This window comes from Nycticebus coucang, chromosome 17, assembly GCF_027406575.1.
Source record: "Nycticebus coucang isolate mNycCou1 chromosome 17, mNycCou1.pri, whole genome shotgun sequence".
Lineage (NCBI taxonomy): Eukaryota > Metazoa > Chordata > Mammalia > Primates > Lorisidae > Nycticebus > Nycticebus coucang.
This window is the reverse complement of record NC_069796.1, coordinates 90,105,066-90,133,039: the sequence shown is the minus strand read 5'-3', so window position 1 is coordinate 90,133,039 and position 27,974 is coordinate 90,105,066. Positions and strand designations below refer to the sequence as shown.

The window sequence follows — 27,974 nt, the reverse complement described above, 5'->3', positions numbered from 1 at the left end:
CAAAGCACTGAATAATATTTCCTTGTGTAGATGTACCACAGTTAGTTTATGCATTCACCTACGGAAAGACATCTTGGTTGCCTCCATGTTTTGGCCATTATGAATAAAGCTGCTGTAAGCATCCACGTTCAGGGTGTCATGTGGCACGTTTCCAACTCCTTTGGATAAATCCGAAGCAGCATGCTTCCTGGAGCATATGGCGAGAGTATGCTTAGTTATGTAAGAAACTTCAAACTTGTTCTCCAGAATGGCTGTACCATTTTGCACCCCCCAGCCATGAATGAGTGTTCCACTTACTCCTTTCTGTTTTAGCTGTCATCCTCTCTGTCCCCTCTCCCATCCACCCCTCGGATTGTAAGCCATCTGAGCACAGTGACCATGTGGTGCTTACCACGGTAGCCTTAGTATTTGTTACTGAAATGTTGTTGAATGTAGTATTTGTTGAGCTTGAATTGTTCAATTACAGAGGGACCCCTCAAAATGTAGCATGTGACTCTGGATACTACTTTGCCAGTCAAGAGGGGACTTAAGGACAAGATGCTGTGGCCTGTGGAAGACCCAGTCTCTGTTCATTGATATGGTATTATCTACCACCTGTTAACATCAAGTTTAAGTAACGTTTAGAACTAGGTCTAATCATAGCTTTCAAATAACTTATTCTTTATGTTCTTACTTTGTAAATTTATGTCTTTGTTATTTTGCTAATAAACAATTAAATAATCAATTGCTGTCATCCCCATGATAATGAGAATTACAACCTCTCAACTGGAAACCACAAAAGACTTCTTCTTTTTTTTTTATTGTAAACCAACAATTTATAATTGTACAAACTTATGGAGTACAGAGTGATGTTATAATCCATGAATACAATAGGGAATAAATAAATCAAACTAGTCAATATATCCACCACCTCAAATACTTAACATTTTTGTGGTAAGAACATTTGAAATGTACTCTCTTAGCAATTTTGAAATGTATATTACTCTAATATTAACTATAATTACCACATTCTGCAACAGGAATCAAAAAAGAATAAAGCATTCTTTGTGAGATTTTGCATCTTCGACCATCAATGAGATAAAATATCATTTTCAAAATAGCATCCAAACATGAGTGTATTTACCCACATCCTCCAGATCATAATAAAGCAAGCAGGTGAACAGAGGAATAATTCATGGTATTTCATGTTTAACAAATTGTTAACAGAGAAAGTTGGTTGAAAAAAGGCATAGGAACATTGTCTTATAAGAATGAGAACCGAGGGGCTCCATAATCATCTGGCACCCATTCAATATTGTATCTGTGGTTAGAAATATACATGTTTGGAACTCCAGGGATTTTTCGGATTCTTCGTTTAAGGTCTCCGTCAACTGTGGCCACGATGTAATAGCACTTGTGCTGAGTTACTCTCTGTACTAAGCAGTCATCTGCATAGGTTCCTTTGTGTGTGCTTGGTAATCGTTCAAATCTTGGATCCTTAGCAATCCTGAGGGCCACTTGATACTTCTGCCTCAATTTCTCAGTTTCAGCCATTACACAGTCAGTTATACAAGGAATGCACTTGGCATACAAACAGTCCATCATTGACTGCCCTAAGTCCAGTTTGGCTTTAATGGAAAAATTGATAAAGTTGGTATCAACCAAGATGTGGTAAGGTGGGCCCAGCTGTGTATTATATTGGAAGAGTAAGCAGGAAGGGTGCTAGGGGACTTCTCTTTCCTTTAATGTGCTGGGATCTTTCTTTTCTTTCTTTTTAGGTTTCAATCTGTCCTTTTCTTTAAGCCTCTGATCCCTGAGACAAGGCCTTTGCTTCACCATCACATACGTCCTTGTTTTCTTTTGCTTCCCCAGGCTCACGCCACGCTCTTGTTTCTTCGGAAACCACAAAAGACTTCTAACACATCTCAGCTGCAGCAAACCTTTTGCAATCTACTCGGGAAGACAGACAACCAAAGGTAAGGTCAATGAAGAATCATAAGCTGTAACGGAAGGATGTACTAAGGACTGTGAGTGCCCAGCAAGCATGCTTAACCAGGTCTGGCTTGGGAAGGTATAATCACTTAGAGTCTTGTTCCATAACTATTCATTTTTCTTCCCTCTCATGGAAAGGGTAATCTTCCTTATTGGACTTGGTCATACGACTTGCTGTGGCCAGTGAAACTTGGCTAGACATGACGCACGCAGAAGCTTTAAATGTGCTCCCACAGTTTGGTCTTTTGTGTTTTCCTAAATCACCATAAAGCAGTGGTTCTCAACCTCCCTAATGCTGCGACCCTTTAATACAGGTCCTCATGTTGTGGTGACCCCCCAACCATAAAATTATTTTCATGGCTACTTCATGACTGTAATTTTGCTACTGCTATGAATCGTAATGTAAATGTCTGATATGCAGGATGTACTTTCATTGTTACAAAAGGGTTGCAACCCACAGGAGAACCGCTATCATAAAGAGAGCATCCCCTGGATGGTTGGTGGTCCTCAGGTCAGGGTCCTGGAATGAGAGACATGGAAGGCGGAAGGAGACCTGAGCCCATATCCTGGACTAGCGCAGCCTCAGCTGACTTGTAGGCCTGCAAACAGGAAGGAAATGCTTACTGATACTTGAGAATTGTTTGTTACACAGCATAATCAGCAACAGTGACTCATACAGAAAACTTTCTGGACAATGAAGAACAGGCAGAAAAATTATCCAGATGGACAGGTGAGGTGAAGAGGAAACCCAATTTAGTGCAGAGAGCTGCAAGTATGATGAATAACATTTACAACGGGCCTGAGGCCACTTGAAAATTGGCCATGAGTAGATGAACGGGAAGACAGACTTGAGCTGGTAAAGCTCACTATGATAATCGCCATTAACATCTAAACCACTCAATCCTTCTGGGGATGGCTCAGGTGTGCCACCTATGATTACCCTGTTCAGAACTTTCCCAGCCTCTTAGCTGCTAAAGAGTAGCTAGAGACCTGCCTTCATTGCCCCATCATGCTATATGAGGCATATAAAAAGTTCTACCAGTACACGTCTAAAACATGTTGTTAAAATCATATTTAGCTAACTGTATCTACATTTTTTAATATTCATATCCCATAACTTTCTATACATAATTGATTTTCTTGGGTTCCCCTATTATTTGTTATTCGTATGTTTGATATGAAACAAACATCTCCTTTTGGTGAGCTTTGACCTTGCTACTTATTATTTGATGGTTACAATTCAGACCCTATTACTCTAAGACATCCCCTATGACCGTCTATATCCTGAGATATTTCGAGACAGTAATTTGGCACTGGGTTCATGGCACAGCAGGTTGTTCTACATAAGGAGCCAATTTAGTCCTAGTTCTGGCCCTTGACACCTAAACAGAAATGTTCTCATGGAATTCTGGGAAAGCCTTTTCTTTCCTGATGAAAAAACATGTCAGATGTGGTTGGAATGGTCTTGCCCTTTTCTCCCATCTTGAATAAGGATGCAATTGTGAGAGTTGTAATAGCCCTTGCATCCATGAAGGAATGACTTAAAGAATGTCAGAGACGTTGGCCCCTCGTCTCTGAGCTGCTGAACCAGTGCCTGTAACGGCCTCCTTCTAGACATCTTTCTATAGGAGGAATATAACCCTGTCTCTGTTTAAATACCATAGGGAGGGCTTTGTGTTAGGCATCGGGTTCTGTATTAACTAACTTTTCTAACTATTAATAATACAATGGCTAAATTTATGAATACTTAACACAGCTTCTACTGTGTTTGGCATTTTATAGTCATTATGCCATTTAACCTTTCTATTAATCCTATGAAAAAGTGGTATTATTGCCACATTAGAATTTCTCCCAGAGGTTGGATCTGCTAAGGGTGACACTGTTCCACATCTACCCAGCTTCTGGAATGCAGACCCTGGTGCAGTCACACCTATCCCAAACAGTAAGTGGAAGTTTAACTCCAGCTGGGTATGGTCTCGGCAAACAATTGCTTTGAGAAACAGATCTGAATCAAGGTCTTCCACCTGTTGCCAACCACCAGGGTGGAAGTTGTTCTTTGGGGCTGGAGAAAAGCCTGTAGGTCTTGTGGTTCTGGGGTTCCCACAACATTTCTGAGCTCAGCACAATCAAATGGGAATGATGAGCTGAAAGTTTGCTGAGGATTCCGTGAACATCTCTAGATCCTGAGGTTAACCACCATCTTCTCTAGAAGGGCCAACACAGGAGACGGTGACATCAGGAAACGTGTCTTTTGAAGTTAGCTGAGTGATACCATTTCAAATAAGCCTCCACTTACTCCTGATATTACTGTTTGATATTTCACCAATTATAATAGTTTAAGAAGCAAATACCCGGGGCGAGTTATAAAGAGGGTGAAGACTCCTTAAGCTTGCTATCTCTGTAACACCTAGGTGAAAAGTGCTTAAAACTCAAAAGTTTTATTAGGGGATATTGAATCAATGTCGCAGAATAAATAAATTTGTGTATGAATGAATGAACTGTATTCATGGAAGAACTTCAAAAACCTATAGGTGGACTCCTCAGAGCTGTACCCAGAGGTGTGTATGAAAACACACACATGTGCACGCGTGTGTGCGCGCACACACACACACACACTTGAAGATGCAGTGCTTTCTAGGTTTTTTCATGTAACAGAAACAAGATTCAAAAGGGTTGAGAAATGAAAACAAGGGACTAGTGTAACAAGACTAAGTTTAACAAGAGCAGGTGCTGGGCTGTGAACATTTCTTCAAAAGTGTCCCACACAGGGTGACGATGAGGGAGGCGAGGATGTGAGTAGGGGACAGCCCCTCCCGTATGTCAGGGCTGCCAAGAACATTAATGAGCTCCTGAGCTGTTTTAATACAAGCTCGTTTTTCAGGCGGGAGACCTGATAGGAAAGTGAGTCAGACCACACCTGAAGTCTGGAGCTCAGTTCTGAAAAGAAATACAAGCAAACTGGTGATCAAACCAAAAGCCATGTGACAGTAGAAGGGACAGGGTAGGGAAGGAGGGCAGAAGAGGTGGCCCAAAAGGAGAGAGAATGCAAGGGGTGGCTGGAGGGCAAGTGTCTGATTCGCCTTTGTATTCCCAGCATCCAGACATGTTTAGAGATTTGTAAAGGTTTGCTGAATGAACAAATTAGGGATTCCCAACATATGAAGAGTTTTCCCATGAAGGAGTAAGTTCCCAGTCCATGGGGGATTTTAAGTACAAAGTATCTGGCCCTTTGCTGGTGGCAATCTAGGAGAGAGACCCCCAGTGTCTAAGGCAGGCTTGGGAGTAGATACTAAGTCCCACTAAGTCCCATACATTTTATTCCATAAGGCTGGATAGTAAAGCCTCACCATGGACATCCATTTCTTTCTTATAAGTGATTTTCAAAGAGAGGGGAAGAAGGAAGGATGAAAAGAAAAACAGAAGGAGGAAGAAATACAGGAGTGATGGAAGAGCAGCCAGTGCCAGGGCCTGTGAGCTCCCTGAAGCTCTTTTTCCCTGTCCCCACCCCTGCAGGGGAGAGATTCCTGCCTTCATCAAACCGTTCATTGTGGTGCATGGTAATCGCCTCTGCATGTCACAGCCTCTTTTCCCAAAGCCTGAGTCTGTTTGTTTTGTCCCGAATACACAGTGCTTGGTAAACAGGGCCTGTTGACAAACATTTGTTGAATGATCAATAAACAAATGAACACTGCACTCGAGAAACGGTTCCTGGGCTGGCCTACGTCTCATACAGTATTCTCAGGTCAAGTTTGCATGTATTATTCCACTGGAGGGAAAAGGAAGCCAGTCTGGGGGTGTAGGGGGGACTTTCTAGAGAAGGGAAAGCTTCCCTTGTGGGTTTCAAAAATGTCTGGATATTATGCCTGAAGCTGAAACATGAGGTCATATTTACTTTTTTTTTCCATAAACAGCTTCTATGTTTCCTAAAAAACAAAAAACAGACAAGACCTCTTGTTATTTTTTGTTAAGTTTTCTCCATGTTATTTTTCTGTAACAAAATCATATGAGCATCAACTTCTGGGTCTCAATATTCTTTCTTTTATTTGCTTTGCTCTCCAAAGTTTAGACAAACTTTATATTGATTTTGAGGGTTCAAATTAGCAAAAGTCCTGTAAGTCCTTGAAGAAATTTCACTGAGAACAGGGCTAACCTATTCCCTCTGTCGTTCCTGCAGTTAGCACAGTGCCTCATGCATTTACTCAGAGAATGAATACAATTGCTGTCTAGCTCAGCGACACGTATCATAAGATGAGCCATATTGCTAACATTACTAGTTAGTCCACCAACATGCCACTGGTTAAGTGTGAGTCTGTTCTTCAAGATGAGAAATAGGGTGAAGGAACTAGTCAATGTCGGTCAGGATTCAATGAGTCAGGATTCAAAACTAGCGCTGCCCAAGCCCCAAATCGGCTCTCATGTCACAGGTTTCTCAAAGCAAGTTGGACCTGGGCATCTTCTGCTTCCCTTGATCCTCCTCTTCTCCTAGTTGTTCTTGGGTCCAGATCTCTGGCTACATGCTTCAAATGCTTTAGAGAACAAGGCAGGATGTAAGCATTAAATGGCCGGCTGGATCAAGAGTTAGGTAAGTGATGAAGGATTGATGGACTATGACGTTGACGGACAGCTCGCTGGTTACAGACATAGCTCCTTCCCCCGCCTGTACCTACAGCATCAGCCTGGTCATTTCAGTCTGGCAACATCTCCTAGAAAAACAGATCTGCTTCTAACGCTTCTCCGCCAAGTTCTCCCCCTCTGCCTGCCCCACCCAGGAAGATTAAATGCCCCGAAGTCTTAAACGTGGAGCATACTTTTGTGCTACAGTTTTTGCCCAGACCTCATTAATTCAGGAAGACGATACTGCAGCTAGTGGAAAGATATTGAATGCGTGCAAAATTCCTTAATTGCAGCTTTCTCTTTGCTGTCTGCTTCCTTAATAAACTTGGAAACTATTTTATGTAAATTACATTCTTCGCACGGAGCTATGGCGTTTTCTTTCTCCATGAGCTGGAGCAGAGAGGGAGCAGAGCAGGATGGAGGAAAGTAACGGCCTGATGAAAACTCTCTGCGTTGGCTTTTCTAAACCAAGTTCCTCTCTGGGCTGCTTTGTGTAAATGTGAGCTTCAGGGATGTGCAGGCAACAGAATCAGGTGAGGTAGGATGAGCCCCACAGCAGAGTGACTCTTAGTGTTATCTAGGTCAGAGATGCCTCGGGTGGGGCGAGTGGATTTAATAAGGATGGTGTGTGGGGAGGGCGAGCAAAACGAGATACCAGCTCAGCCAACAAAGCAGAGCTGGAAAAGCAGCCCAGTGGGGCCAGGACCCCAGAGGGAGAGACAGCCCCTAAGCTCTGCCTCCAGGTCACCTTGTCCAAGCCTCCAAGCCAGAGTCCCTGCAGCTACTCTACGTTTCTACCTGGCTGGTCCACAGACACTTCCGCCTGGCTGAGAGGCCTTCAGATGGAGAATCTGTTGTCTGGGTTCCACTCCTCCTCTGCTCTGTACTGAGTACCTTTCTGTGCCTTGATTTGCCATATCCATAAGATGATCCAAAACGGTGCCTGGCACCTGGTGAGTGCTCTATAAGGATCAGCTTTCATCATTGTCACCTTCAACATCCTCTGGTTCTATTCGCATCAGAATAGATGTGAACAGAACCAGAAATTTCAGATTATCTTTCACGGGGAATGGATTTTCCATTACATTCCCAACCTCGGTTTCCCCAAGGCTAAGACAAGAGCGTTATTCCCTTTGGAAAATTCCAAGGGTATTTTCCCCAAAGGTAAAATTCACTCTCAAGAGGAAGGAGAGGGTGGGATGTAGCCTAGAGAAGGAGCTCGTGGAGCTTAAACTTGAAGCACAAATGAAAAGTGTGACTGTCATTGATCCAATCCTCTCTGACAACAGCACCTGGGGAGCAGAGCAGACCCTCCTGCAGCCCTTGCCTGAACAGCAGAGGCAAAGGACAAAGAGAGCAGGACCCAGGGGCCCTCCAAGGGGCTAAAGAGATCCAGGAGATGGGACAGGAAGAAGGGATGAAGAAAAGTGAAGAAAAAGAATGCTTGAGGGGAGGGGATTTCTGTGCAGACCAGAGGGGCAGCCGCAGAAGTGTCTTAGGATTGGAGTACTAAGGGTCCTTGGTGGCTGTGGGACCTGGAAGATGGCTGGTCCTTGGGCAACTGCTCACACATTTTTCTAGACTGCACGTGGGATTTCCTGGAAAAGAGGACGTCTGTTTGCTTACGGAAACATCACTCAGTCCTTCTGTAGCAGGGATTGAGTGTAATGCTGGGCTCACTCATGGTCCCTAACAGAGTCCTGAGGTGGGATAGGAGACACTCAACATAGGAGAGTCCTTTGATTTCAATTAGAGACTTTATACCTTAAATTACAGTAAATGAGACATTTTGAAAAAACAACTTGGGGTACATAGGGGCATATTTGATATTTGCCAATATACAGCATCTTGTTAAAGCCTTTTACAAGTGATAGCCATTCACCTTTAAATCAATTTTAAGATTAAAAACCTCACCCCCATCACAGGCTATTTTAAGGGTGGGGAAAATGCCAAGCTACTCCTCCTGAGGCTTGCAGTGAGCCCTTCGTGTTTGTTTGAACTTATAGCTGCTGCTGTTTGCCTACTGTTCTGGTGTACAGTTATGGAAACTAGTGATGAGTTTAAACCCTTCTGAAACTGTTATCTAAAACCTTGGCTTTCCGGGAGGATAGGGCAGAACCCCAGCCATGTGGTCAGTATTGATAACTTTTGGAATTCTGCTGTGCTGCCCTGTCTTATGCCTACAAAGAAAAGAACGGTGAAGACAAGTAATAACAGAGACTCCCAAAAATACATCAACAAAAATAGATGTGTTGTGAGGAAATGCCAAGCTTTATTAAATGCACTTTTGGTGAAAGAAGCCCTACAAAGACTTTCTTAATAAATTTCAGAGGGGAGGTGTTTGGTCACTGAATCGCCTACATAAGCAATCGTGGCATTTGTGGAATGTCAAACTGCAGACTGCCCGAGGTAAACATCCAGCTTGGACCACAGTCACTTCTTATGACAGATCAAGGACGTGGACTGTGGTTTGGGGTTGGCTGTACTCATGTCTGCATGTTGGAAGATTCTGATCGTGTTCAGCCTCTTGGCTTGGAAAGAGTCTGAGTGTAGCCATTCCTGCCCGTCATCAATGCTTCCACACTCACAGATCGGCAGCCAGAGAGACACTGTCCTTATTTTAAACACCTTGGTAACTCATTCCAAAGTCCAGCAACACCCACTTCCAGAAAATTCTTAATGTTTAGCCTAAATCACTCATGCTGCAATGTAAGCTCATTTCCTCTCTCATTCTGTCCAAAAAAGAAATAGGGAACAGCTGCTCTCCATCACTGGTTTATACACTTTAGAACCTTTATTTCATCCAACCCCTAAATCTTCTCTTCTCCAGAATAAATATTTCAAATCCCAGAAACATTGTCTGAGACTTACCCAAACCATGTGGCCAATCACTTTCTAAGTGTCGCTTTTAATTCCAAGGTGCTGTCTCAGGCCTCAGTCCTGAATAGCACATATCTGTTGGGTGATAACGGAGGCCTGAAAGGAAACCAAGCCTCCTTCTAGGACCTGAAGAAGATGCCTCCTTCACCTCCAGCTGCCCCAGCCTCCCAGTCCACGTTTCATTGTTCTATTGCCATCTTCAACATCCTTGCTGCTACATGGCTGGATTTTGTTTTTATTACTAACTCTGTACTAACCACTGTGTTGTGCACTTTACATAGATCCCATCTCATTGAATAGAACAATGCTGTTGGACATATTTTTACCTTTAATTCATAGGTAAAGAAAAAACGCCTAAAAATCTTTGTAACTAAAAAGTGATCGGGACTTGAACCTCAGGCTGTGTGACACAGATCCCAGGTCCCTTCCAGACTGCCAAGCTCAGATCTGTTCCTGCTTCTTGGACTCCCATCAAGACAAGACCCTGCTCTTCTGGTCAGAAATGGCCACAAGAGCAGCACCTCCCACCTCTATTTCTGGAGTGCTGATCTTTTTCTTTCTATGTAGAATAGCTTTGTTATTTCATTCTTCAGAGGTTTCTTATCGCACTTATGTATAATTACAATTATCTATGTAAACAAGTGTCTGCTCATCATCCTTTGACCTGCTCCAAAACCTTTGTATTTGTAATTTTAGCATCTAGTACAGCGCCACCTATTGAGTAAACAGGAGGATTGTGTTTAGAGTAAGGCTCCCTGATCAGTGAACGAATCACACAGAAATCCACACTGATATATAACTCCAATTCTCAAGTTCAGAAGTACTTACAGAAACAAATGCATCTGTTTGTATAAATGCCATTCCCTGCAGGCCTTTCATCACAAAACTGGTTTGAGGGTACTGTACAGTTGGGAGATAAAGAACTTAATCTCATTTTCCTACTAACTCAATGTGAGATCTTGGACAAGTCACTTGTTTTCTCATCTGAAAAATGAGGGAAGTTGGCCAGATGATATTTAAGGACTTTTCCAGACCTAAATTTCCAAACTTCTATGGCTATCTAGCTACCTTAATCAGACTTATCTAACTAATCGCAAACAACACTACTCCATGCTGGAGAAACACAGTCATAATAAACTAAGCAAAACCAAATGCCCTTCAATATCCTGTTGTGAACTATAAAATGTCCCTTAAAATCACATTTTCCCCTTGAAACAGGATGTCTAAAAAATATTTTGCTATTAAATCCTTTTAAAGTGCAAGGGAAAGCATTTATTTTGTGATTTGCCGTCCAACTCAATAAAAAGTAGAGGATTCAGCCGTCTTAATTATGGAAGATACTGTCAAAAAAAAAGCAAAGGTGGTGGAAATTCAAGTTGGAAACCAAGATGCCATGCCAAAAAAACAATGCACAAGCTTTCTGGAGGGGGTTTCAAGTGTGCATCGAGCAGTTTATTTCTGCCATTATGTTGGGGAAACCAGTAAATGCGTTTTTATGAGGTGATTTATGAAACTCCTGGGGTGGATGCAGTCAGTGCTGGGAAGAAGTTGTGCCAACTTCCAAACCCGGGGCAGGGGGGTGGGGTGGGGACTTGAACTTTGGTGACTTGATTACATGGTTGTGAGTTGAGTCCTTTAAGGTGGCTTAAGCAAAGTGGGATAAATACCTTCAGAGAGGTAGAAAGGGCTGGAAGATTTCAGAGGAATCTTGCCTTGTTCTTTGGATATCATAAGTCCTCACTTAGATTAAATTCTTTAAGGGCTGATTCTATTTTCCTGATTCTGTAGATCCTCGGGGTGTTACCAGAAGCACTCCTGGAAATATTGTTTGAGAAAATGGGAAAGAATGGGTAGATCTCTCTGTCATCCAGAAAGACAAACCTGGGTGTCTTCCCAGCTCAAAATCACCCCCTTTCTGTTGGAGCTGCCTCCCTTTAGAGGGCGAAATAGCCACATCTGAATCCTCAGATACATGTTACATGGCAAGGAGGACTGAGGTTGCAAGTGGAATTAAGGTGTTGACCAGCTAGGTCAGAGTGCTAGCTGAGGGAGAGGGAGGGAGTGGGAGACTATCCCAGACTAATTGAGTGAGCCCAGTGTAATGACAAAACATATTAAATGTGGGAGAAAGAGGCAAAAGATTCAGTGTCAGAGGGATGCAGGACTCACCGTACTATTCCTGGCTTTGAAGAAGGAGTGTGGGGCTGTGAACCAAGGGAGCAGGCAGCCTCCAGTAGCTGGAGAAGGTCAGTAAATTGGTCTCTCCAGAGTCTCCAGAATGAAACACAGCACTGCCACTTGATTTCAGCCCAGAAACTGGTATTAGACTTTTGACCTCTATAACTGTGAGATAAAAATTTCCATTTTTTTTTTTTTTGAGACAGAGTTTCACTTTGTCACCCTAGGTGCAGTGCCATGGCGTCAGCTCACTGCAACCACAAACTCTTGAGCTCAATGATTCTCCTGTCTCAGCCTCCCAAGTAGCTGAGACTATAGGCATCTACCACAATGCCCAGCTAATTTTAGAGACAAGGTCTCACTCTAGCTCAGGCTGGTTTTGAACCCATGAGCCCAGGCAATCTGCCATCCTCAGCCTCCCGGAGTGCTAGGATTACAGGTGTGAGCCACTGCACCCGGCCATTTTCATTGTTTTAAGCCACTAAATTTGTGATAATTTGTTACAGTGGTGATAGAAAATGAATAGATCCAAGGCCCCTAACCACAGAGGATGTCCTGACAGTATGTTTAACCATATGACTCTGGATACTGGAGCACAGCTGACTGAACTGGGGTTTTAACTCAGGAGCAGAGAGGCAGAGAAAACTGATCTGAGGATATGACAATTACAATGAGGGAGAGAGTGGCATAAAGAGATGGAGAGCTCTGGTAGCACCTTGGTAGCACCTCTGAGGTAAAGTCCGCAGAACATGCTGCTCTCCCAGGTCCCTGCCTCCCAGTGGTTCAGGCTGAAGGCAAAGGAGCCAGTGTCTTCAGGTCAGAACTGTAGACAGATCAGCTTCAATCAGTTGAAAAATGTAGGCTGGTTGATGCTGCCCACAACCAGGCAACTTAGATCACTTCCATGTGGAGGTATAAAGTGTATTTAGGGGAAATCCCAATCCCTACTTATAGAGATCATGAGTGTTGGCCAGGCACAGGGGCTCATGCCAGTAATCCCAGCACTCTGAGAGGCTGAGGCAGGAGGACTGCTTGAGCTCAGGAGTTCAAGACCAGCCTGAGACAGAGCGAGACCCCATCTCAACTAAAAATAGAAACACTAAGAAGATCACTTGAGCCCAGGAGTTTGAGGTTGCTGTGAGCTATGATGACACCATGGTCCTCTACCCAGGGCAACAGAATGAGACTCTGTCTCAAAAAAATAAAAAAATCCTGGGTGGTTGATAGGTATTTTGGCATTTTTCAGCCAGAGGCTCAGAGAGGAAAAGTAACCTGCTCAAAGTCACATAGACAGTGAGTAGGAACATTAGAATTCAAACCCAAATCTTTCCATTTCTAAATCCCTTTTTTGTATGTTTTGTTTTGTTTTCTATTAGTCATCCTCTGCTAATTGCTTCCTGGACTTCTGTTTCCACTAGAAAGAACTCAGACATCTGATATATGTCCCTTGGGTATGCTGTAAAAACTCCGTAGTATTAAAATACTCAAGGCTTGGGAGGATACTTATTGTCCAGAGGGCAAAAGTGAATGTGTGATTCTGTGGATGCAGGTTTAGGCCTTATAGTACCCAGAGGCCTCCAGGCAAGATACAGGATCAGAGTCAATAGAGCAATAACGCCCCCTCTCTCTCCCAAAGGCTTTTGCTCACTGGTGCCCACATCTGTGTAGTTGCAGGGAGAGAAATGAAGCACACAGGAGTCCTCAGGCCTCCCTCCCTGTCCGCTGGCTTATCTCACAATTCTTAGTCAAACTGGGACTCTCAGCCTCAACATTCGTGGGGCCGAGTACCATCCTGTGGAATCAGAATAAAAATGTGCTAATTGGATAGCCTCATCTCAGGGTGGTCCTAACTCCGAGAGATGACTGTTTTCAGAGCTGGTTGTCTCAGACTATCTACACGTCACACTTAGCCCCCTGCTCTGCTGGGCTTAGGGGACTCGCCAGTAGCAAGAGACACTAGGAATCTCCTGGGGGTTAGAAGTAGGGGTGGGGTGGGGGCCCAAGGCCATGGCTGATGTCAGAAAACAACACAAACTGAGAACAAGTTAGTTAACTTTGTGTCTCACCACACACACACACACACACACACAAACCCTTGTCTTCCCACATGAAATTTAACAAAAGGACACGTCTTAACATAATTTTCTGAATAAGTCAAACTTCTCATGGTGATTGCCTGAGAGGACTGGCAGAAACTGAAACCACGGATAATGCCCAACTATTTTTGCTCTTTTTTACCTTACCAATTGAAATTTAGTCACGTGAACCCAGGAGGACAAAAGCATGACTAAGCAACAAGCACCTGTTTTGTTCCTGTGCTGAGAATTACTGTCCAGTGGCTCCTGTTCTCTTGGATTGACTCGCTTCCCTTCCACGGTTCTGGAAGCACCGTGTCCACTGTAGCAAGGCTGGGAAGGCTGTGTGGGCACGCCCCTCCTCTCTCTGCACCTGCTGGAACTGCTCATAATGGAGACTTCCTCAGGCTGAGAAGGACCACTTTTTGGACATGGACACTCAGGATGGTACAAGTTGTTGCCAGAACCTCTAAATAAGCTCTCTCCCAACTTCTTCAAAAAGCTCCTTAAAAGAGAAGGTGGTAATAAGAGTAGAGCATTTCTACCTTGTCTGAGTCACACATTGACAGTGAAGCTTTTGCCACATGTCGGCCCACTGGATACTGTTTTTTGCTGCAAATCTGATGAGAAAGAGCCTTTTTGGTGTCCTTTCTAGCTAGATCCAGTTAGTCCTAGACTCTCGCCTTCCTTCTAGGACAACAGGCCCTGGTCAGATGTGACTACCCCAGGATGGAGGATGGTGAGGAGCTCAAAAGAAAAGATGGGGAATGGAAGAGGGTGCCAGGCAGGGGACTGGCAGGACTGTAGGGGGAATGACTAATCTCAAAAAAGATACAGTCAGTAGGACTTGACTAATCTCAAGAAAGATACAGACCCGAGGCAGTGGAAGGTGGCTTAACTGGAGGGAGGAAAGCTCAGTGTCTGAGGACCAAGAGAGGAGCAACCTGCAGGAGACAGACCCAGAAGATGGAGAATAAGCAATGAAAGAAGGAAAGGAGTTACAGTATTAGTTTTCCTAGGGTTGCAGTAATAAGTGACCACAAACTTTGTAACTTAAAATAACGGAAATTGATTCCTTACAATTCTGGAGGACAGAAAGTTTGAAATCAAGGTGTTGGCAGGGCCAGTATCTCCAGAGCTCCTAGTGGAGAATTCTTCTTTGCTTCCTCCAGCTTCCAGCAGCTTGTGGCTGCCTGTCTAGTATCCGCCTGTCTTAACGTGACCTTACCTTCTCTGCATCCCTCATAAGGGTCCTTGCTATCGGATTCAGGGCTCACCTGAATAATCCAAAATCACCTCCTCATCTCAAAGTCCTTAACTGAATTACATCTTTGAATATCCTCTTTCATAAAAGGCCATGTTCATGGGTTCTAGGAATCAGGATTTAGGTATACCTTCGGGGACAGGCCTTCCTTGTTTGCAAACAAGGCCAGGGCAAAGGGCTCAGGACCAAGGACCAGCATCAGGTAAGAATAAGGGCATGACAGCTCCTCCTTTATGTGCTGGTTGGCAGGTGGTGGAGGGGCGAAGGCAGCGCCTCAAAGGGCTGGACCACGACCATCTGTGTTTGCCTCTTGCCTTTCCCAACTTTTCTTCTACTTGTCCATTTCAAAGCTAAACTCGTGAACGAGTGCCCAGGAGAAACATGCCCTGATTTTTCTAGTTAGGCTAGAAACAAAAGTTTTTTTCTTTGAGCTTCCTGTCCCTAGAGTCATGATCCTTTCCAGAGTCCCCCAGAAAAAAAGTTGTTTTCAACGGATTTCTTTAAGTCTACTTCCTAACACGAACTTACCTGTTTTGTGCATTGAGTTCTGCCGAGGCATGGTCCCAGGGGTTTCTGTCCCTGTGTCTTCTCCCCGGGTTAGATTTAGGCATAATACAGCCATTCCTTCCTCTCCATCCTTTACTCACTGAGAAATACAGACATAATACAGCCTTGATGGTAAGTTAAGAATCCAATATTCTCGTTTTAGCTGATATTTGCATACAAGTTGTAACAGTGAGATCAGACTAGTTATGCACCAGTTAATACAATCTCACAAACCTCTGTGGACAAGAGCAAAGGCTGACCCCTCACTCCCAGCACACACACATCCTCGGCTGTCTGTGTTCCATGCCATTTTCCCCAGGACCCAGGTTGATGGAACGTTGGAACATTGTGGCTTGTCCCAGAAGAGGGACAAGAGCAGGGTATAACCACATGTTAGTTGGACATTTGCTGCCCGGAAATGGCATGCCAGTTTTCATTGGCTAACAGGAATCACCTGGCCAAACCAGTAGTCAATAGGTCAAGAAACTATAATCCCACCCTAGGGGAGAGGGTCCCTGAATTTGAGTGAACAATAAATACTACCTCAGAGGGTCTCCCGTTATTTCATTATTGTGGAGTACCTGAATCCATGGATCCAGAAAACACTGGTTCCCCAGCCCGTGGGAATTTCCTTTCAGGCACTGGGAATCCTCCACATGAATGATGCTTGCTCACACCATCTTTTGCCAGACAGCGGGGCTATAAAACCAGCCCCTCTAAAGGGATATGACCATGACAAAATCTCAGTGGCTGACAACAATACGAGTCTATTTTTTTTTTTTGTAGTTTTTGGCTGGGGCCGGGCTTGAACCCGCCACCTCCAGCATATGGGGTTGGTGCCCTACTCCTTTGAGCCACAGGTGCCGCCCAGGAGTCTATTTTTCCCTCATAGCTCATGCCCATTGTGGGTTATGGGTTGGTCATCTGGACAAGCAATTCACTTTTTTTGAGGGAGATTTTTAATGGCTTTTATGAAAGAGTCCCAAATGATTCTAAATTGCCTACTTCTGCTTATATTGGGGTTGCTGCTGTATGGCGCTCTCTTTGGAGATTGCAATACAGTTGATCCTTGAACAAGTGGGGGTTAGGGGTGCTGATCTTACTGCACAGTCTTAAATCCATGTGTAACTTTTGACTCTCTACAAACGTAACTATTAATAGCTTACTAGTGATCTGACGCCTTACTGATCACATACCCAGTTAACTAACACATATTTTGTCTGTTATATGTATTATATGCTGTATTCTTACAATAAAGCAAGCTAGAGAAAGAAAATGTTAAGAAAATTATGAGGAAGAGCAAATATATTTACTATTGATGAAATGGAAGTAGATGATCATAAAGGTCTTCATGGTCTTCTTCTTCATATTGAGTAGGCCAAGAGGAGGAGGAGGAAGAGAAGGAGCTGGTTTTGCTGCTTCATTTTTGGTTCATGGTTCAGTTTTCGTTTAAGGGTGAAGAACGGAGGCAAGAGCAGAAGAAAATCTGCATATAAGTGGACCTGTGTTCCAACCTGTGTCGTTCAAGGGTCAACTATATATTTTTCAAAACAGTATTTGGCCCAATGAAATATCTGCTGCATGAATAAAGAAAACATAATTTGTGTACTACACCCAACTGGGCAGTTTGTAGTATACTTCCATGACATTTTATGTTCCTTATTTTTATCACATCCCCTCTCTGCTCTGCATGGTTTCATATGTTAGTCCATTGTCCTGAAGTCACTTTGCTGAGATTAGAAGAGTAACACAAATAAAATTTTAAAAAGTGCAATCTCACATCCCATGATCTGTGGGAAGTCCAGTGTCCTCCTCAAGATCTTTGTGACTTTTCTAGAAATTCTATATACTAGTGGTCACTTGTGGCTTTAAAGACTGATATTTTGAGCTCTCTGCCACATCTTCTCTGCTCTTGCAGATCCAGAAGGACAACCTAGATCTTTGTCCCAACCTACCTTTCTATCAAAAATAAAAAAAAAAAAAATAGAGAGAGAGAGAGAGAGAAGGAGGGAGGGGTGGGGAAAGGAAGAGCAGAGAGAGGGAAGGAGTGAGAGGGTGGGGTTTTGGTGTGTGACACACCTTTTGGGGTCAAGACACGATTGTTTAAGAGGGACTTTACCTAGCAAATGCAATCAGTGTAACCTGGCTTCTTATACCGTCAATGAATCCCCAACAATAAATAAGAAGGGGGTAAAAAAAACAACCAAAAATCAAGCACACCAAACACAAGGCACCACTTACTGCAGGTCTGTGGTAGCTTAGCCACCTTCCTACTAAAAAACTCTTCCCAACTACTTACTTTCTACTTTCTTGGCTCTGTGTTTTGGCTCCCTCACACCCTTGCCTCTAATTCAACCTCCCTAACTTATTATACAGAGCAATCTCTCTTTTCCTCTACTCCACTCCCAGCTTTACCTTTGCACAGCCAAAGACTCTTTCATGTCTGGATAAAACAAAGGGTCATTTATGTACGGCATAATATTTGGCAAAGATTTTGCAATTTCTTTATTTCTTTCTCTTTCCCTCCATAGGTGGAAAAAAGCTGTATGGAAATTTATTTTTCTCATACAGGAAAGATGACAGTGGCTACAGCTTGGGTTTTAAATAACATTTTCCTTCCTCCTTGCTGGTAAATATATACTTTCTTAACATCTATATCTGATAAACTTTTTTCTTTAACATAGTGGTTCTCAAACTTTTGGTCTCAGAACTCCTTTGCACACTTAATTATTAAGGACCTTAAACAAATTTTGTTAAATGGACTTTATTTATCTATATTTACCATATCAGAAAATAAAACAAAAACGTTTTGCATTTTTGCAAATCTCCTTAAAGTCTGGCTTAATAGAAGACAGCTGTTCTGCATTCAGTCTGTTGCAATATCAGTCACTGGAAAACTCAACTGTACACAACTCATGAGATCATGAAAGTGAAAAAGCAAATAGCGTTTTAGTACTTTTATGAATTCTTTTTAAGGCTGGTGGTCATTAAAACTGGGGTTTTATCATATGGTACTTTCTGGTACATCCTCTTTAAGAAAAAAAACAACAAATTTGATGAAATTAATGAAATTCTTAAACTAAAAGTAAACCATGAACCAAAAATGACCCCTCCCCCCAAAAAACCTTATTGGCTGGCTTGTACTCAATTTAAATAACTATGACACAAGATAGTACATTTAAAAACTATACATCCAAGATAAACAAGATCTGGTGGCATCTTTGTCTCCATCTGACAAATTCCTACCCTTTCTTCAAACCTATGCTCAGATCTCTAAGCTTCAAATCTCTACAGAGTCTCTTCCCCCTCCATAAATAACTGATAATAACAACCGTAACTAACATTTATTGTTCACTTGCTAGGAGCCAAGCAAAACACTTCAGGCGCCTCATCTAACGTGCACAGTAAACCATGCGAAGGTGCTACCTTCTCTTTAGAAGAGGTGGCTGAACGTTGGAGCATAAAGGCCCCTACCTGGCTCTGTGCCTGGCACACCTCCTCTGTCCAAGCAGCATTTAATTGCACCCAGAGGGTTACTGCCTGCGCGACACTGTCCTGTTCAAGGTGAGTCCTGGAGGTCAAAGGGCGAGGATGGTACCCTCCACGCCCCCCTCCCCCGTAACCAAGGCGCGCATGCTCAATGAGGGGGGCCACGAGAGAGGGGCGAGTCTTCCAGCCTCCAGTTTCACGCTCCCGAAGCCCACCTTAAAGATCCCAGCATTAAAGCTCTCACCTTTGTCAAATTCCTACCCAGTCTTCAAATCTATGCTCAGATCTCTAAGCTGCAAATCTCTACCGTCTCTTCCACCCAGCCATAAATAACAAAGGACAGTAACAACCGTAACTAACATTTATTGGCCACTTACTAGGAGCCAAGCAAAACATTTCACGCGCGTCATCTCATGTTCACAGTAAACTAGGCTTAAGCTTCATTCATTTCGTGGCAAATGCACCTCTCCTTGGCCACACGCCCAAACCAGCGCACCGGAGCTCGGAGGGTTCTCCGCGGGGCCAAGCCGGCTGCGGTTTGCAGAGAGAAAGCGGAGCCCGCAGCGTTTCCCGGGGTCCCGAATCCGCAGCGCGCGCCTCTGTGGCCGGAACCTTTCTCCTCGCGTCGCGGCAGTCCGCCGGAGGCCGGAACCTTTCTCCTCGCGCAGTCGTTGCCGGGGGAGGCGTGCTCCGCAGGACCGGTGTTCCAGCTGTGGGTTCACGCCGCGGTCGCGGCTGCTGACGTGGGCCGGCCCGGTGTGGGGCTGCGGGTGCGGGTCGCTATGGCGGTGGACATCACGCTGCTGTTCCGGGCCAGCGTGAAGACCGTGAAGACGCGGAACAAGGCGCTGGGAGTGGCGGTGGGCGGCGGGGTCGATGGCTGCCGCGACGAGCTGTTTCGCCGGAGCCCCCGGCCCAAGGGCGACTTCTCCGGCCGGGCCCGCGAAGTGGTGAGCTGGTTGCTATGGGAACGGCCGGCTAGCGCGTGGGGGCGGATGCGCAGGGGCTGACCCCTGACGCCAAAGCAGACCCTGTCCCGTGAGCGTGTTGGTGAAGGACGTGGTCCTCAGGTGGGAGAGCAGAGTTGACCTCGGAGCGCTCACAGCTGTCTTGGGAAAGGAGCCACCTTAGTTTGAGGCGGGGAGACGCGTACGGGGAACTCCAGGAAGCAGCTTTCTTGGAGGCGACAGGAGGCTCTCGGAAATCTTCGTCTGCGAAGTTCTTGGGCTGTTCGGTTAGGCAAATGACTTCGCCGTCACTGCAGACTTGAACGCAGGGGAAACTTCCCCACATCCCTTTGCTTTTTTGTCGCAGCACGGACCACACTGTATTTGCCTCTTCAGTTTACTTGTCCCTCCCCCACAGTTGAGATCAAAACCACATTGAGCTGAATGCTGCCTTCTTGTCTCTCGCAGTAAGTAGGACTCAGTGCCTCTTGACAGTGGTTTAGGATAATCTTTCACAAACGCTCCGTGTTGGTCTTCTCAACTACTTTCTCTTTGCTAAACACAGAAGGCCTTTGTTATCTCCTGAGAGCAGGGACCTTTTCTTGGAGGGCAGGAACAGGGTTGGCTTCATCTCAGAATGCACGACTTGTATGTAGCATTGCTTAGTGTTTGTTGAATGAATGAATGAACGAACACATGGTTGTCTGTTTTCCACACTAAACAGGAAACGCCATAGAGGCAGAGACGTTTGTCTTGTTCACCTTTGTATTCTTGGCACCAAGGGTGGATCTGGTTTTGGTGAGACCTCAAGCTTGTATGGTTCTGAACGCCCTTTTTAAGAAATAGAAAAATCACAAAAAAAGGTTCAGAGCTTTGGAAGGTGCAAGTGAGGGACCCTGAAGCTTATCATTAATTTCGTGGTAAATGCACCTCTCCTTGGCATACAATCAAATGCCTGGCATTGTGTAGACCAGAGGTCCTCAAACTTTTTAAACAGGGGGCCAATTCACTGTCCCTCAGACTGTTGGAGGGCTAGACTATAGTTTAAAAAAACACAAAGCTCTGAACAAATTCCTATGCACACTGCACCTATCTTATTTTGAAGTAAAAAAAACAAAATGGGAACAAATACAATCACACCGCCTCATGTGGCCCGCAGGCCGTAGTTTAAAAGGACCCCTGGTGTAGACACTCAGATATTTTTTGAATGTATGCATGTATACACAAGTTAATGTGTGGCAGTTCGCAGAGATGTTTTCAAGCATCAAAAGGGGGATTAAACCAGATGAAGATATTTAGCACCTGCCTCCTGATTAGCACTGTATTACAGTAACATGATATAAAAGAAGTAGTGGAGGAGACAGACATACAAACAGATAAACAAGTACCATAAAGCCTTGCAGGTAGGTAGAGCACAAAGAAGAAGGTGGTTAGTTTTACCTGAGGGTCAGGAAAGGCTTTATGGAGGTGGTGATGCAGACAGGATGAGGAAGGGCTTCTCAGGCTACACCATGGGTGCATCTTACAAGGGTATATGTGAAACTTGGTAAACGGTCTGTGAAGCTAGTGAATGATGCCCCATGAATATATCAATGTACACAGCTACGATTTAATAAAAAATAAAAAAAATTAAAAAATTACTTTTCAAAAAAAAAAAAAGTTTGAGTTCTCTGTGGATTCTGGTTATTAAACCTTTATCAGAGACATAACCTGCAAATATCTTCTCCTATTCTGAGGGCTGTCTGCTTGCTTTACTTACTGTGTTCTTGGCTGTGCAGAAGCTTTTTAGTTTGATCAGGTCCCAGTAATGTATTTTTGGTGTTGCTTCAATTGCCCCGGGGGGAGGGGGTCCTCCTCATAAAATATACTCCCAGGCCGATTTCTTTCAAGTGTTTTCCCTTCACTCTCTTCTAGTATTTTTATAGTTTCATGTCTTAAATTTAAATCTTTTATCCAGTGAGAATCAATTTTTGTTAATGGTGAAAGGTGTGGGTCCAGTTTCAGTCTTCTACAGGTTGCCAGCCAGTGCACCCAGCACCATTTGTTAAATAAGGAGTCTTTCCCCCACTGACTGTTTCTGATAGGCTTATCAAAGATCAATGCTGGGTTCATCTCTTGGTTCTCTATTCTGTTCCATACATCTACCTTTCTGTTTTTGTGCCAGTACCATGCTGTTTTGATCACTGTAGATTTATAGAATAGTCTGAAGTCTGGTAGCGTGATTCCACCTGATTTGTTTTTATTCCTGAGTAATGTCTTGTCTATTCAGGTTTTTTCTGATTCCATATAAAATGAAGTATTATTTTTTTGAAATCTTTAAAGTATGACAGTGGAGCTTTAATAGGGATTGCATGAAATTGTATATTGCTTTGGGTAGTATGGATATTTTAACAATGTTGATTCTTCCCAGCCATGAGCATGGTATGTTTTTCCATTTGTTAACATCTTCAGCTATTTCCTTTCTCAGAATTTCATACTATAGAGATCTTTCACGTCCTTTGTTAGGTAAATTCCCAAATATTTCATCTTCCTTTGGTAGTACTGTAAAAGGAATGGAGTCCTTGACTGTTTTTTCAGCTTGACAATTATTGGTATATATAAAAACTACTGATTTGTGAGTATTGATTTTGTATCCTGAGATGCTGCTGTATTACTTGATCACTTCTAAGAGTTTTGTAGTAGAGTCCCTGGGATTTTACAGGTATACAATCATATCTGCGAAGAGTGAAAGTTTGATCTCCTCTGACCCTATTTGGATACCCTTGATCACTTTCTCTTACCTGATTGCCATGGCTAAGACTTCCCTTACAGTGTTAAATAGCAGAGGAGACAACGGGCAACCTTGCCTAGTTCCTCATCTAAGTGGAAATGTTTTCAATTTTATTCCATTCAGTATGATATTGGCTGTGGATTTGCTGTAGATGGCCTGTATCATTTTAAGAAATGTCCCTTCTATGCCTGTTTTCTTAAGTGTTCTGATCATGAAAGGATGCTGGATATTAATCGATTTCTGCATCAATTGAGAGAAGCATATGGTCTTTGATTTTTGTTTTGTTTATGTGGTGTATTATATTTATAGATTAACGTATATTGAACCAGCCTTGAGACCCTGGGACAAAACCAATATGGTCATGGTGTGTAATTTGTTTGATGTGTTGCTGGATTCTGTTTGCTAGGATCTTACTAAATATTTTTGCATCTATATTCGTTAAAGAAATTGGTCTATAGTTTTCTTTCCTTGTTGAGTATTTTCCTGGTTTGGGGATCAGGGTGATACTTGCTTCATAGAATGTATTGGGGAGTTTTCCTTCTTTTTCTATGTTTTGGAAAAGGTTATGTAATGTGGGTCCTAGTTTCTCTTTAAAGGTTTGGTAGAATTCTAATGTGAAGCCATCTAGTCCCCGACTTTTCTTTCTGGGAGATTTCGTATAGTTGATGTTATTTCAGTACTTGATATAGGTTTATTCAACATTTCCAATGCTTTTGGCTGAGTTTAGGAAGGTGGTATGTTTCCAGGTATTGGTCTGTTTCCTCTAGATTTTCATATTTCTGAGAATAAAGTTTTTTATAGTATTCATTAAGGATTTTTTGAATTTCTGAGGTGTTTGTTGTTATTTCAACTTTATCATTTCTGATTGAGGATATTAGGGATTTTAGTGGTTAAAATCTGCTTCTGGTTAGGTTAGCTAAAGGTTTATCAATTTTATTAATCTTTTCAAAGAACCAACTTTTTTAAAATTTTTTATTATTAAATCATAGCTGTGTACATTAATGCAATCATGGAGTGCCATACACTGGTTTTATAGACTGTTTGACACATTTTCATCACACTGGTTAGCTGGCATTTTCTTAGTTATTGTGTTAAGATATTTATATTCTACATTTACTAAGTTTCACATGTACCCTTGTAAGATGCACCGCAGGTGTAATCCCACCAATCACCCTCCCTCTGCCCATCCTCCCCCCAAGAACCAACTTTTTGATTCATTGATCTTTCGAATAATTCTTATGTTTTCAATTTCATTTAATGCTGCTCTAATTTTGGCTATTTCTTTTCTTCTGCTGGGTTTGTGGTTGGAATGTTCTTCCTTTTCCAGTTGCTTGAGATGTTTCATTAAGTTGTTGACTTCCTCTCTTTCTGTTGTCTTGAGGAAGGCTTGCAATACTATAAATTTACCTCTTAGGGCTGCCTTTGCCGTATCCCATAGGTTCTGATAATTCATGTCTTCATTGTCATTTTGTTCCAAAAATTCGGTAATTTCCTTCTTAATCTTGTCTATGACCCAGCTATCATTCAGCATAAGGTTATCTAGCTTCCAAGACTTTGTATGAGTTTGAAGGTTCCTGTTGTTATTGAGTTCAACTTTAATTCCATGATGGTCTGAGAAGACACAAGGAATAATTTCTATTCTTTTAAATTTGCTGAGGTTAGGCTTGTGACCTAAGATGTGATCAATTCTGGAGGATGTTCCATGGGCTGATGAGAAGAATGTGTATTCAGTTTTATTAGGATGAAATGTTGGTTCTATGGTTGTTCTATGGTCAGGTTTACATCCAAAATACCTTTACTTAGTTTAATCTTGGAGGATCTATCCAACACTGCCACAGGGGTGTTAAAATCTCTGACTATTATGGTGCTGGAAGATATCAAATTTTTCATGTCTGTTAGGGTCTCCTTTATAAATTGAGGGGCATTCTGGTTGGGTGCATAATTGTTAATAATTGAAATCTCTTCAGGTTGGGTGTTTCCCTTGACAAATATGAAGTGACCATCCTTATCTTTCCTAATCATTGCTAGTTTAAAGCCTATTATATCTGCATATAAAATTGCAACACCTGCTTTTTTTCTGATTTCCATGAATTATAAATTGGAAAAAAATATAATTTTTGAGTTATAAAAAATTATTTAAAAAATTGGGAAAAATATAATTCATGAATTATACTTGCCTGAATTATAAATGTCCATCCCTTCACCTTGAGTTTATTTTTATCCTTTAAGGTAAGGTGAGATTCTTGTATACAACAGGTATCTTGTCTGAGTTTATATATCTGTGCCTCTTTAGAGGACAATTTAAGCCATTTACATTAATTGAGAGAATTGAAAAGCATGATAGTGTTTTGGGTGTCATGTTTTTCAAATGTCTAGTGTGTATTTTTAGTCCTTAGCCTACTGTGGAAGTTAGGTTTTGTTCAGAAGTTTCTGGGTGAGTTTACTTTAGCTGTGGAACATTCTGCTGGTCATTATGGAGGATGGGACTGAGAATATCCTGGAGAGCTGGTTTAGTTGTGGCAAATTTCTTCAAAATCTGTATGTCATTAAAATATTTGATTTCTCCATCATAGATGAAGCTTAGTTTGGCTGGGTATGCGTTCCTAGGCTGGAATTTATTTTGTTTTAGGAAATTAAAGTTCCAAGACCAACTTATTCTGGCTTGGAAAGTTTTGGCTGAGAGATCAGCAGTCAGTCTGATATTTCTCCCTTTGTATGTAATGCTTTTCTTACATCTGGCTGCTTGAAGAATTTTCTCCTTCATTTTAACTTCGGTGAAGTGAATTACAATATGCCTAGGAGATACTTTATTTGGATTGAATCGTGCTGGGGTTCTGAAACTGTCTATCTGAATTTCAGTATCCCTTGCAATGATTGGGAAATTCTCTTTCAAAATCTCTTGGAGTAAAGTATCTGTGCTTTTAGGACCATCCTCTTCTTCTGGAATTCCTATAAGACGAATGTTTGATCTTTTGGAGTGATCCCATAACTCTCTCAGGGAAAGATCAGTTTTTGCTATCCATCTGTCTGCCTCTTTGAACATTTGGGCACATTCAAAAGCTTTGTCTTTGATTTCAGAGATCCTTTCTTCTGCCTCTCCCCTCTATTACTGAGGGATTCTACTGAATTTCAGAGCTCCTTAAATAATTTTTTCATTTCACTGAGCTCTGCTATCTGCTTCTTCATATGTCCATATCCTTGGTAAATGTGTCTTTGATTCTTGAGACAACTTTTGTACAACTTTTTGGATTTCAGTATCCATCTTTTCCTCCAATTTATTCATCCCATTTGCCATCCATATTCTATTTCTGACATTTCGGCCATTTGTTTATGAATGGCATCTTCTGGAGTATCCCTTTTGTCATTCCTTGGGGGAGTTGATTTGTTCTGATTATTCACGTTGCCAGAGTTCCTCCTCTGGTCTGCCCCATGCTTCATTTTCATAGTTTTGGTATTAAAACTGGAAGGGTATGGTTGAATTGGGGGTTCCAGGAATGTAGTTAACTAGCCTTTTACCAGAGAGCATGGATTAGTGATTGTGGCTTTTTCCTTACAGCTTTACAAAGGTCCCTTTCAGACCTGTAGCTAGAGACTCTGAGAACCAAAGTGTTGTGATAGGGCTAGTCGGCTCTATCTTGCAGTCAGCCAACCACTGTCCAGTCCTATTGAGTCACAAGGTAAGGATACAATCACAGCTAGGGGGATATACGGGAAACTGAGAGCCCCCACGCCTCCCCAGCACCTATTGCAGGAGGAATCAGTCCCTCCCAGTTCAACACAGCCTCCATTCAACCTTGGAAGGTCCCCAGGTAGACTGCCCAAGTCGATAGTTCCAAAAACAATCATCCCGGGCAGTACAAAACACTGCTCAACTGTGAGAGTTCTATCAGTGACCAGCAACCAGGCAGTAGGGTTCCATAGGCAGCTTGGACCCAGAAACAGAAGATGTTGGAGTTTGGCTCTCTCTGGTAGTCAAGGGGATGGGAAGGTTTGCCCAGGCCAAGAGGCAGGCCAGAGGAATTGATGCCTCCTTCCCCGCCCTGTGTGGTAGCCTCACCCCGCCACTGGTAGCCCCCCAGGGTTGTGGCTCAGCTCCCTTCAGTGGGAGGAAGCAACGGAGATGTGGGCCTTCCTGAGACAAGGGAGATCAGTGCCTCCTCTGTGGAATAATCTGCCACCAGAGCAACCCTTGGGTCTGAAGTCCAGCTCCCTGGCTCCCTCTAGTGTCAACGGCTTCTCTGCCCCAGCCTGGTGCCATTGCTGCTGCTGCCACAGCTCAGTCCCTGCTGAACTCTGCGTGAAATTAGAGCTCAGAGAAGGTGTGTCTCTGTCGCACCCCTCCCCTGGGCTGGTGCCACCATCATGTATATTCTAGCCATGTTCGCGACTCTGTCCCCACCATGCTCCTCAGGGGCTGGGCGTATTAGGAGTCAACAAGAACTGTGCGGCCAGTGCGCCGGCACTCTAGTCTCAGTCCTGGGCAGGTCTGCTGTGAGCATACCTCCAGTCCACAGAGCCTGTGTTATGTCCCAGTTTTGCTCTGCCCGTGGGGTAGAGGCCCGGCTCCCTCTGTTTGCCAAGAGAAATGGGAAGTGCTACCCGCGGTGTGAACCCTGCTGTTGCCTCGGTGCTGCCGCGGGCCACCTTACTCCCTCTCCCTCTTGGCTCCCTGGCTGGGCAAGCCCCACTTTACCCCGTGCTGCTGTTTCAGCACAAACTTGTAGCAGCCCCTGCCTGGCCCGTACCTCTCAAGCACTTGCCCAAGAGTCTGGACTCCACGAGGGACAGGCTTCCGGGCGCGGGGTGGGGGTGGGACTGGGAGCTCAGAATTGCAGGTAGAAGATACATTCAGTTTTATTCAGCCAGGCGGGAGAATGCCTAGGCTCCCGAGTGGGATCTCTCTGGGGAAGGAGATCCGAGTTTTAGTGGCTGTCTCCTGTGGGGTATAAAAAGAAATCTGAGCTCTGCTTGCTTGTTTGTACAAAGTTCACTACAAGCTGTTCTCATGGGGGAGGGGACTCAAGTCCGCTTGGGATGGGTTTTGTACCTATAGTTTGTTTCCTTGGAGTTGCAGCTCGCCTCCACAGGGGTGATGTGCATTCCTCAGTCTTCCCTCCTAGCTTAGCTCCAAACCATCAGCCTTCTTGAGGAACTTCTGTCTTTTATCTCTCTTTCTGGACTGGAGCCTCTGTGGGAAGCTGGGTCTAGTCGGCCGTCTTGCCCCCTCTCCTCCATGTTAC

At 43.5% G+C, this 27,974-nt stretch overlaps 1 protein-coding gene and 1 pseudogene across 3 annotated transcripts in view; one reads left to right on the top strand and one right to left on the bottom strand.

Annotated features, from left to right (window-relative positions):
* Window positions 1-878: 878 nt before the first annotated feature.
* Window positions 879-19,533, bottom strand: LOC128569261 (rRNA-processing protein FCF1 homolog; annotated as a pseudogene).
* A 159-nt stretch (window positions 19,534-19,692) lies between these two features.
* The window catches only part of STX18 (syntaxin 18), a 149,755-nt gene continuing 141,473 nt past the window's right edge, over window positions 19,693-27,974 (top strand). For 2 of the 3 annotated variants that reach the window (XR_008375295.1, XR_008375294.1), the window contains exon 1: window positions 19,693-19,967. Coding sequence is in view for 1 of the 3 variants with exons in the window: in XM_053567403.1 (XP_053423378.1) it covers window positions 19,800-19,967 (168 nt within the window). In the remaining 2 variants the exon portion in view is untranslated. The remainder of the gene's footprint in view (window positions 19,968-27,974) is intronic. The other variant, XM_053567403.1, reaches the window with a different exon arrangement.